Here is a 12,349-nt window from a genome sequence, read left to right as displayed (position 1 = left end):
GATCGGCGCGCGGGGCGCTAGTTCAGCAGGGCGAGGCAGCCCCACCGCTCCGGGGAGGGGACGGAGGGCCGGCCGGGGACCCCGCGTCCCCCACCCGGGGCCGGGGGCACCACCTCCTGCCCCCCGAGGGCCGCCGCCCGCCACCCCCGCCCTCCAGGAGGTGTGTCCGCGGAGTGGGGGCGCGTGCGGCCGCGGGTGCGCCCCCGCCCCCGGCCCCGGCCCCCTCCTGAGCGCGTGGCAATGGTAGGCTCCATTGAAAGAGTGCCGGGCGCGCGGTGTCCTCCAAGCCGCTCCCGGCGCTGGGGTCTCTGCGATCGCTGCTCCTCCTCCTCCTCCTCCTCCTCCTCCTGCTCCGTCCACCTCCCTTTTCTCCTCCTCCTCCTCCTCCTCCTCCTCCTCCTCCTCCTCCTCCCCCCGCGCGCCTCTGCCGCGGCTCGGGCTGGAGGCGCCGCTGTCATTCCTGCGCCCGAGGAGCCGGCGCTGCTGCCGCCCGTGCCCGGGGGTCGGGGCGCTGGGGGAGCCGGGCCGTGGGTGGGTGGGGGACACAACAGGTAGAGGCGGGGGCGCCGGGCCGCGCGCCCCCCACCCCTCCACCCGCGCATCATGCAGCTCTTTGTCACCTCTCTCGCCCCCAGGCCAAAATCCTGAGCATGATGGAAGACAATAAGCAGCTCGCGCTCCGCATCGATGGGGCGGTCCAGTCGGCCAGCCAGGAGGTGACCAACCTGCGAGCCGAACTCACGGCCACCAACCGGAGACTGGCGGAACTGAGCGGCGGAGGCGGCCCCGGCCCGGGCCCGGGAGCGGCGGCGGCGGCGGAGTCGGCGGCGGCGGCGGCGGCGAGCATGGAGAACCAGCAAGGTAGGGACCGCCGGGCCATCGCGGGCCGGACGGCGGCCGGCCACTGCCCCGGCCGGCCGCGAGGGGCCCGGGACGAGGCGCCCCCCGCGCTCCCGGAGAAATCGCTCTGCTTTGTGGTCTGTAACCCTTTCGGCTCCCCTCTCCTGCTGCTGGGACTCGCAGGCGGCTGTCAGAACCGAAGCCGGGGTTCACGCGGTCACGCCGGTGCCGGGCCAGCACGAGGGAGGCGCTGCCGCCCAGGGGTCCCTGCTGCCGGGACAAAGTGCCTTGGAGGGGGCACACAATCCTCCCGCAGCTCGAGGTGCAAACTTTTCACGCCCGGGGCCTTTGCTCTCACCCCAGGAAGAGGTGAATGCCAAGCCCCCCCCCATCCCCTCTTGGTCCCCAAGGCTCCTTCCTCCTCGGGAACCCCTCTCTCCCTCCCCACCTCTACTTGAGACCTCCAGGCCCCCGTGGCCGCGCGCCTAGGGTAGAGGATTGAACTGGTTTTGCACTTTTCTCTGTAGATGCCAAATCCCTTGTCTCCGTTGCATCTGGACTTTATTTTCTCCCCATTTGAGATCGCGCAGCCTTTGGAATATATCGATGCAACAGTAGATGCTCTGCTCAGCAGGGAGTTTAGATTTCCTGCACATATGAACACCAACAAGAGCACTTTCCAGTGGGGGAGAGATCTTAGATCTCAAAGGCTGAGCCACCGGCTCTCTTGGATGCTGCTGCCTAGAGTCGCTGCTTGAGGGACTCTTCGCAGTTTAGAGATGGAGAGGGAAAAAGGACAGCTGGGCAGTGCTGACATTGAGAATGAAAGCCCTGAGATCTGCTGCTAGGGTTAAAAGTGTAGAGAGAAAACCTCCCAGAAACCTAGTACCCTAGTACCCTTCGGTTTCTGGGAATTGGAAAATAAATGGGAAAGCTGACTTTAGATGACCCCCTCCCCTCGTTCTCTCTCTTCTCTCTCCTTTTCTGTCTCCTTCCCTTTCTCTCTTTCCCTAATTGCAAGAGAGAAAGAGAGAAAGAGAGAAAGCAAGAGAAAGAAAGAAAGAAAGAAAGAAAGAAAGAAAGAAAGAAAGAAAGAAAGAAAGAAAGAAAGAAAGAAAGAAAGAAAGAAAGAAAGAAAGAAAGAAAGAAAGAAAGAAAGAAAGAAAGGCAAGCCCAGCCAGAAGGCCCTTGGGATAACTGTGTCACTTAACAAACTACCAGGTATCCGTTGTTCAGTGGCTCAAAAGGATTTTCCTTTTTTGTTGTCATTTCAAGAGCTTCTTCTAGCTCTAGAGCATCTATTACATTAATACTTCTCTGGATCAGTTTCTGTCTCTTTCTTACCTCGCTGGAAGAGGCATGCTGGGTGTGGGTACAAGGTGTCAGTTGTGTGTTGTGTTCCAAGTTAGTTGGCACTTTGGGAGCCCGTGAAAAGTCTTAGGAATTGGGGCAGTGATTTGGTACCCACGGAACCATGACGTAATGGTGGAGAGGTTTCTGTGCTGGGGAGCTGCTACACTGTCGTGCAGAGACCTTGCTCCATGTCTTGTGCATGCTGGTACCATGGAAAAAAACGGGAGGGGAGACTGCATTACAATGTTCAGGAAGCGCTCACAACTGGTGTCTTGCTAAGAATCCAAAGCTATGGTAAAGGGGACTGAACAATGGAAAAGTTAAGTTGCTTTTATCTGTCTTGGGTCTGGATGCAGATGAAGCATGCTAAGGTGGTCAGTGCAGAAACATCTGCCACTCCAAGTGGACATGGAGATACTTAACTGATGGTTGAATTGTTGGGGTGGCACAACGCTGGCACAGTCTTCCTTTTTGCTTTTTCCTATGAAAACCACAGAGAACTGTGGAAATGCAAATGGCTTTTGAATTTCTTGATAGCCTTAAAAACATACAAAATTAGGGGTCTCCCTCATGCCCCCATGAGCATGCCCCCATCTCTAGCAGTGATTGGCTGTGGGTGGTAGCATGCAGAGTGATCTGGATTTTTCCTCTGTGTACCACTGGTACTTTTCAAAACCTTTCCTAGGGGGCATTTGGTGATTATGTAATCAGAAAATCAAATGTTGAAGGTTTCAACTCCACTTAATTGTTGGCCACACAACCTCCAAAATGAATGTGAATTTAAACTAATGTGATGGTTGAACAGAAAACAGTATCTCTCCCCTCCCCCCAGACCCTCCCTCAATAAAAAGTCCACTGGGGCATCATTTACTTATCTAAGGCAAATGTTCCTCAGCCCAGTACTTTTTACATTATTTATCCTCTGTGAGCTTGTTTGGTTTTTTGTTTGTTTATTTGTTTTTCTCATGACCTGTGCTAGCAGGTTGCTAGACTACAAGGCTGGGGCAGAGGTGGAAAGGCTTCTGCTAGTGCATCTGTATTCCTAAAGGAAAGGTTGTGGTTTCTCACAAGTTAATTTTCAAGTGTGGTTGATTGGTTTCTTCATCCTTCTTTATAATATACCTCTAGGAAGGCTCATAGCAGCTCAGCTCCTGGGGGTTCCTGTCTGCTCTTCCGAATTCCTCTTCTGTTTTAATTTTGTCTGTGTTGGTGTGATTCAAATGAACCAAAACCCTAAGAGTATTTAGTGCAATTGAGTTATCACTTTTAAAATCAAGGATTGGAATGAAATGAATATCTTTCAGAATGCAACTGTAAAAGCCATCTTTTAACTAAAGGGCATTATGCACATATTAAATGCATGCTAATGTACTTTTAATAATATTAGCACAAATGGTTACAAGCAGCAGTCACCTTTTGCTATCGCTGCCAAGAAATCATTAGATCCATTTTCAACTTTTTTCTGCCATTTTTAAATGAATTAAACAAGCAGGTCAACATCCCCCCCCCCCCTAGATATTCCATGTGGATGATATCTGACAATAGGTAAGCTGGTGGAGGGAACTTGGATTTTCCCAGAGGGTTAATACAGCGTATCATTTAAACAAAATATTAACTTGGTTGATACCTTCTGTGAGCTGGCATGGTTGCTATGTAACAGAGTCTAGAAAGTGAACTGCTGAAAATCTGGGCTTTCGACACTTTGCAGGATCTTCTTTCGGAATCTGTGTTGAAAGAACACTTGGCAGCCAGCCCATCTTCTCTCTCCCAGCTTCAAGTGAGTTGGATAATCCCTAATGAGGATGCTGGCTACAGTACAGAGGGCATCGTGCAATGGGGCCCATTCCATCACTCCCAAGATGCCTCTTGGGTTGGTGGGGTCAAAATTGTCTTTGACAGGTGGACAGAAGGAGGCTTGGAAAGAACAGAGCCAAGCATTTGTTCCAATTCTTCTTGTTGTTGGTAGCCAGAGAACGGATTTGTTTAAAGTAACATTTCTAAGCTGTTTTCCTGTGTAACATCGTTGGGGAAATGTGTTTAAAATGCTTGCTGTTCTTTGAGGGAGAAATATAGCAGTTTGTTTCTCTGAAAATGTTTTATCTGACGAATGACTAATATTAGATTCGATGGGTTGCTTTGCTAAGCATAGAATAAAACAATTAAATACCATTGTATCCCATTCAAAATAGGTATTAACTGTAGATAACATAAAATACCACTGCCCAGTAGGCTATATACATAAGTTTTTCTGTTGTTAATTTTTAATAAAATAATGATATTTATTTGTCTCTGCAGGTGAGACGCTGGTAGCATCTTTCTTTGGTGTTGGGGATTTAGCACCTAGTCCATCTGTTAGAAATGGATAGAGAAAGGGGTCATTTTTTTTTTAGTCTTTGTAAATGTCCATAAACACAAGGTTTTTTCCTATCCTACATTAAAATAGACTCTTACCTCCTGTTTAACTATTCCTGTCTCACGTTACTCCAATCTTGGGAACTCTCCTGAAGTATTAATGACTTTGGGGTAGAGTTGAATGTGTGAGTAATCTGTGGAGTTGCTAGATACTTTTTGCTTTGCATCCCCTTCACCATTCATTCTGCCTCCTCCATTCTGCATTCATCCATACGTTTCCTAAATGGACATTTCTTCTTGGTTGCTTGCAAAAGAGAATTTTCAAGTGGCATAGAAGATGAAGGGAAATGGGGTGGACTCTTTGGGGTCTTGGGTTAGCCTGCCCCTCAATCACAGAATTACCAAATAGGTCACATACCTTGGTGTTCCAGTCTTGTCACTGGGCTGAAAGAAACATGTACTTTTTACTAAAATCTGGGATGGAACTTCAGAGTTCTCCAAGAAAATCACAAGACACCATCTCCAAGTGATTACTTACAGATCAGTACATCACAGTGGAAATTACTTATCGATTGCCTATTATTTGCTGCCTTCCAAAGCATTGTCTTTGTAAAATGCCTTCAGAGGACCCCCTTAAATCAAACTTCTGGTATGGCTTAATTGCTTGCTTTCAATATTTTATGGTTTACTGAGATTTTTCAAAACTTCTGTGATATTAACCAGAAGTCTATATAATTCTTATAATAGGAGCTTAAAGATGCAACCCTCCAGTGCTTAATAAGACCACATATATTGCCGTCCATCCCTTTACCTCCCTGACCACCCCTCCCACCACCACCAAACTGCTGGCACTTTTTAGGAATTGTGTAGGATATAATTTGTGACTTCCTGGCTGTGAGGGAGCTTATAGCAGATGGGCTTGGCAGGTGGGAGTTGCTCATTGGAAGGCAGCCGCTCACCAAGCAGAAGGTCAAGCTCGGGGTCCTGGCTATGTTCACTGTGTCCTTCATCTATATTTATACCCAAGTTATAGCATGAAGGAAAGTGAAATCAACGCGAATTCATTCGATCTCTTCAGTTGTTCTAGAATTGGTTTGTATGAACATTAGCACTTGACTTCTTAGCCCCTGCCTGAGGCCAAGGAATGGGTTTTTAAGTGATCTTGTAAATGATAATTAGCCCACACCATTTTTGGCTGTATGTTAGGGCAATTAATGCATGAATGACAAGAGTTGCCTCCAACCACAGACACCAATATTTTAGTTATTTGAAATGCAAGCAAAGTGGTTTCTGGCAGAATCCGTTTTTTAAAAAACCTCCCGAAATCCAACAGAGTGCTTATCCATTGTGGCAGATCCTAGCTGGTGATTCAGAGCAGGTCAATGTTCCAAGGGCCCAAGTCATCACCTTCAGTGTCCCCTGCCAGACCCATCTCAACTGTGCAGAAGCTGTGGGAAGGCCAGGGAAAGGAACCTCATCTTCCATCCCATGTGGCTGGATGAGACCAGAACATTCTTGCTTATTTAATGCGACTTCAGATCTAAGCAGCGGAGTCCAGGTTGAACTCCGTGGGTATTCCTGCTTCTCCCTCAGAATCCAAAGCTGCTAGAGACATGAAAGAAGCCGAATGTCATTTTAATGAGTTTGGCCAGAGCAACTGTTGGAGCAGGTGGCTTCTGTGTGGTGGGAAATCATTGGCTCTCAATTCGTTTGGGGTTGACTTAACCTTGCTAGACCTAGGGGTCAGACTTCTGGAAAGCTTTCATCCTTGGAGGAGCTGAGACCCTATATGCCAGAGCTCAGACGGGGCTTATAAGAGGTACGTCTGCAAAATAGCACCTCTGGGATGTTATGCTCCCTGTGTGATGGATAGTGGGGCTGGGAGGATGGAGAGAGGTTGGAGAAGGAGATGCTATGCCCAACTACTATTTCCATCATCCTCTTCCCTCAGAGCAAGCTCCATCACAGCTGTACCAGGGTGGCTATGCAAATGTCTTCCATGTCCAATATTGGTTCAGTACTGCAGAATGTTTGCAGTGATGTGAATCATTAAGAGCAAAGTACCCTCTGAAGGGAGGTAGGTTCAGAGCTAATATTTTTACACTCACCTTGGTCACTTCATTATGATTCTGAGAGCTCACCTCCTGAGTAGATCCTACAACCCCAAATGTTCCAGAACCATCTTGACTATGGCCTTTTCATCTTATTGGTCAAAGTCAATAGTTAAGGTAAGACCGAGAACTACACTCGAGAGCTTTATAAAACTTCTACATAAATATAAAAATAAGTGTACAGATAATAAATATAATAGCAAAATGAATCCAGCTTTGATCAGAGTTCTTGGTTAAATCCTGAGCTCAAAGAGGTGACAATTAATATGCCCTTTATTTGAAAGAGGTAACCGGAACTTGGGTGTATTTGCTTGTGTACGTTGGCATAGTATTGACTGGGGTGGTGATGACAAATGCAAGCTTTGACTTCATTTTTACTTGGATTCAAGTCGTTTCCTTAGAGGTTTTCTGTATTAATGTATCAAAGCAATGCATTCAGCCCTCATGATGATTTAGAAAAAGATGCCATTCTAGTACTCAGCTGTGGCACAGGTGATGCTACTTACTAAAGATCATACTGCTGTTAAGTGACCAAACTCTGACTCATGGACTCTGACCAAGCAGATCCTGCGCTTTTGCTATTCCAGCTGAGGCTCAGCTGACATAAAACTGACTGTCAGCGAATTCAAGTCCACTCAGTCTCTGTTATTAAACTGTGCGAGCTCCTCACTTATAAACATCCATTGATATTACAAAGATGGAGGGAACCATATGCTTATCTCCATTCTTGATTATTCTTTTTCCTGATTGATGATCATTTCTGGGTGCACCTGGAGAAATCTTGTTATTGAGACTTAGAGGAACCGTGATACTTCTCACTTAGGAGTGAGGTTAACTGAGAAAGAAGGAATGAGCTTCTGCTCACTTGCAAGGTTAGCAACTCCGATTGTTGTGCCAAAGTTAGTCACCGTGAAAAGAATATGTAGGATCCTAGACTGGATCATCTTACTTTGGGTGCTTTGTATGCATTTTCTCTCCGGGGCAGGGTGATTCCAGGCAAGGCTGAAGTCTTGTTGTCCCTTATTCTTCATTCAGTGCAAGTCAATACTGTTTCCTGGGTATTTCCCTGTGTCCCCAATTGCCTCCAGTTGTTCAAGACCACATACACCCAAGGACTCACTAACTTCTTTTTTTTAAGTGCTTTAATTAATTAGTTAATGAATTAATTAATTTTGCTTTTTTTGGGTCACACCCAGCAATGCTCAGGGTTTACTCCTAACTCTGCACTCAAGAATTGCTACTGATGGTGCTCAGGGGCCCATATGAGGTGCCAGGGATTGAATCTGGGTTGGCTACATACAAAGCAAACACTCTACCTACTGTACTGTTGTTCTGACTCCCATACTATCACTCCAGCTCCCCCGACTAACTTCTTACAAAACTTTTCTCCTAGAATTCCTTGGCTTCAGCACCACTGACATTTGCATTGTCATCATTCTTTGTCACAGTGTGTGCATGCGTGTGTGTGTGTGTGTGTGTGTGTGGTGTGTATGTTCTATATGATTCCCTGTCTTTTGCCGATAAAACCCTCCATATCCTAGTTGTGACAACCAAATGTCTTCATAACTTATCATGTGTCTGCTGGGAACCAACATGAAATCTCTCTTTAAAACTGATTTTCCTCTCAGACACTCTGGGAGACTTCTGTTGTAAATTCCAGGATGCAGCCCTATGAGATCAGAGTTAAACCTGCTTCCCTCTCTACTCATAGCACCTACAACAGTGCCTGGCACAAAACAAGAGCTCACTCAGTACTTGTTGAAGTAATGCGCCGGTGAGTCCAGGACGAGTCAATAGCAGACTGTGGGGAATCTGATCCATTTGTCCTGTTTCAGTTAGTATAAATGAAAATCTCTGATATCATAACAGATGATTTTGATGGACTCTTTACTTGTCCCATGTCAGTCCTCCTCTAAACCTTTTAGTAGTTCATACCCTCGGTTAACTCTTTAGCTTCTGAAGTAAACGTTGCATTTGGCAATATACAGCTCAGAAAACTGAGGCACTTGAAGCTAATGTGACTTGCACCAGGTCACCAAGTTAGCAAGTGGCACAGCCAAGATACCAACACAAGCCAGCAGGACTTCAGAGACTGCCCGCTCTCCTTCAGAGGACTATGCCACTTAGCAAGATCTTCACAATTTCCCCCTTGCTTGCTCCAAAAGTTGTTTGCTCTAAAGCTGGCATCGAGGCCATAAGAGTTAGGATTTTCTGTCAGATCCTAAGTCATCCATCATAACTTGCCAGAGCTCTGCGGTGGGAAATATGCACTGTCACTGCGAGGGAGTCTGCAGCCAAGAAGGGCTGGTGTCAAGCAACTGAGTTGTGCTCAGAGGGGGAATGTCCCTTCTCTCGGCCTCAGCACCAAGCTAGCTGGAAAAAGTCATAGAAAAGACCTGATTCCAGAGGCTCGTAATAGCAAGAGCCCACACTTAGTGAACTATTTCTGGGATTTCCCAGACTCTGTACAGTGTCCTAGGTGAACCATCTGCCTCCTTACTCACTACCATGCATCAGGTAGTGTTTTCATCACCACTCTCCATTCGAAGAAATTGAGGTTCAGGAAGGCAGGATTGCTCTACAAAGGGATCTTCATCTGCTGCAGTGAAGAAACAGGAATCCAAGCATAGGCTTAGCTGACCCTGAAAGCTGATTCCTGCCCTAAGATCAGAATATGGGGGTGTAGGGGGGGAATGCAGACAGGCAGCCCAGAGGTACTAGAGTTTGGAGTATTTTGGTTTTTTGCCCACCTCCCAACTTTCTTCCTTTCTTCCTTTTCTCTTCTCTGGCTCTAGCTAGTCAGGTCCGGGGCCCTCAGATTTAATAAGAGATGGACTGTTATCTCGTTGCTCACCAGCTACTAGGTGTGATTGGCATGGAAACATAATTATATTTTATGATGAAGGTCTAGACGGGTGTAATGGGAAAGCAGACGGTGAAGTGACAAACACAGAAGCTTTCAGAGATAGGCCTGAGCAGGGTCGTGGGTACCAACAGCATGCTGGGAACATACGTGGATTTTGCCACGGAAGGTTAAAACAGACTATGAAATTTTATTAAAAAGTACAACTCTTTGGAAAGGTTGAATTGGATCCTATGGAGCGTAGTTGCTAACCGGGACCTTCTTCTGCTGAGAAAGAACAGTGCTTATAGAGAGGGAAGAAGTGGGGGACACACACTTTATCTATTAAAAAATAGCCTTTTTTCCTCCCTCCAAAGAGAACAAGAATAGATGTGAATTTTAGTGTGGGTGTTATTTCCCTCTTTTCAAAGAAGCATACCCTGCCTGCTGCCCCCTCAATGTTATCTTCCTGGCCAAGGATGCACTTCTTGTCAGCTACAACAAATGAATTTTTTTTTATTTCCCCTTAGCTAACTGGAACATAAAACCTGAAATTAAATGTTGGATATTTAGTTGGATAAGTGAAACTTAGAAGAGTTGAATTTATGCCATACTCCCCACCTCCCCATTCTTGCCATTTGCAATTCTGTGTTCATCATTTCTCGACCGCAACCAGGTAGAAAGTTTACACGCTTAGTAATAATCCTGGAGAGTACAATTGTGGTACTATCAAGCATGATAAATGATGCCTGGGGAGAACTGACCTGTGATTATATGTATATTGATTATTCTAATTAATGTGTTCATCAAGTGGATTGCCTTTTCTATTCCTACGCTGTTTACTATGTGAAGTGAGAAAAAAAATGGAATGATCCCACACATCTTTAGATTTGGGAGTTAGCACAGAGACAAGGCTTGGCTGCTGTTCTGTGGGAACTGCCGACCTGTTTGCAACTTGAGACAGTGCAGCTTGTTATGCTACAGCCCTGCTGGAGCAGGAGGACCTGTCTTTTGAGGGTGAAGAAGAGGTTGGGCCACACCCAACCCAGCAGGATGTTCAGGGCTTACTCTTGGTTCTCAGTGTTCAGGAAACAATATGAAGTTGTGGGGATTGAATTCGGGTCCACCGCATACAAGACAAGTATCTATCTCTTCTGCCTCAAGACCTACCTTATTCTCTCTACCTTGGAGAGAATCTTGAATCCATGGCCAAATGTTCTGAGAATATGGAATTGTGAAAGAAAAATGTGTGAGGGCCTTCTGGGAATATATCCCAAAGAGGCAAAGAAGTATAGTCTAAATGACATCTGCACCTGTATGTTCATCGCAGCATTGTTTTGTTTACAATAGCCAAAATCTGGAAAAAACCCGAATTCCTGAGAACAGAAGACTGGTTAAAGAAACTTTGGTACATCTACACAATGGAATACTATGCAGCTGAATACTATGCTAAGTGAAATGAGTCAGAAAGAAAGAGACAGACATATAAAAAATTTAAATCTTATTGAATCACTGTGATATAGTTAAAAGCTTTCATGTTTGGGTTACAATCTCACAATGCTCAAACATCCATCCCTCCACCAGTGCACTTTCCCCACCACCAATATCCTGGGTATAACCCCCTTTTTCCACCCTTCCCCTGCCTCCATGGCAGACAATATTCCCCATACTCTCTCTCTACTTTTGGGCATTATGGCTTGCAACACAGACACTGAAAGGTCATCATGTTTGGTCCATTATTTAATTTCGGCATGCATCTCCCATCCCAACTGGTTCCTCCAGCCATCATTTTCTTAGTGATCCCTTCTCTATTCCAACTGCCTTCTCCCCTCCACTCATGAAGCAGTCTTCCAGCAATAAGCAATCCTCCTGGCCCTTGTATCTACTGTCCTTGGGTGTCAGCCTCATGTGATGTTATTCTATACTCCACAGGTGAGTGCAGTCCCTGTATATCTGTCCCTTTCTTTTGAAGTCAGCAGATTTTATTTTCTGCCACTCTCCTCTGCTCCCTGCTCTCATCTCACTTAGGAAGAGGCCCTAGGGGTGCATTCCTATTCCAGAAGGAATGGATTGAGGGTGCAGAGGCTTCCTGCAGGGTGCAGAGCTGCCAAGACAAAGAGTAGCCAGGCAGAATAAATATTCTTCATTTCTTTTTTTCCCTCTTTCTTCACTGTCCTTTCTGGGAGACACTCCACTAAATCTTAAGAGTCTCTTTGATCAGAAGCTTTGGGTTAATGTGCAATCTAAACATATTGTCCTAAATTCTCCACCTAACCTCTTGGTTATGTATATGCACGTTCTTATTTCTGTGGTGGCTATAATCAACAATTGTTGTATCAGTTTTACTTGGATCAACTCACAAATCTAACTTTAAGGTGTGGCGGGAAATTTGGAAGATCAGAGCAGGGTCTTTAGCTGTGCATCTTAGAGGAATGGAAGGGCAGCATGAACCTGGAAGCTTCTGTGATATAGCTATGATCAGCTCACCACTAAGCTACTAACCCAGTGACTGGGTGTCTTATCTCTCTGCATTAGTTCTGGTACAGAAGTGAACATTCACTTACACGTTTCCATAATTTATCCTGACAACAAATTAGAAATGATGTACACTTGAATTTTACTTAAAAATCTATTTATCTTGAGCCCTAGAAAGGTCAAACAATTTTCATTTCTTTGGGGTGGGTTAGGGGTTGAGTCACACTCAGCAGTGTTTAGAAGGTATTGAAATGTGAGCCCTAGCTGTGTAGGGGTGAATATTTGCAGAGGCAGGGATCTAAGTGGGGTTGGTCACATACAAGACCAATGCTTTACTCCCTGTACTAACTTTCTGGCCCCCAAATCAAAGTATTTT

General features: G+C 45.9%; 1 protein-coding gene across 2 annotated transcripts in view; it reads left to right on the top strand.

Annotated features, from left to right (window-relative positions):
• KAZN (kazrin, periplakin interacting protein) overlaps positions 1 to 12,349 on the top strand; it is a 1,155,223-nt gene that overhangs the window by 736,317 nt on the left and 406,557 nt on the right. For both annotated transcript variants that reach the window (XM_055138793.1, XM_055138795.1), the window contains exon 3: positions 636 to 861. In XM_055138793.1, the coding sequence (XP_054994768.1) occupies positions 636 to 861 (226 nt within the window). The remainder of the gene's footprint in view (positions 1 to 635; positions 862 to 12,349) is intronic.

The sequence above is a fragment of the Sorex araneus genome, chromosome 5 (genome assembly GCF_027595985.1).
Source record: "Sorex araneus isolate mSorAra2 chromosome 5, mSorAra2.pri, whole genome shotgun sequence".
NCBI lineage: Eukaryota > Metazoa > Chordata > Mammalia > Eulipotyphla > Soricidae > Sorex > Sorex araneus.
The sequence above is the reverse complement of the archived record's forward strand: the minus strand, read 5'-3'. Positions and strand labels throughout refer to the sequence as shown.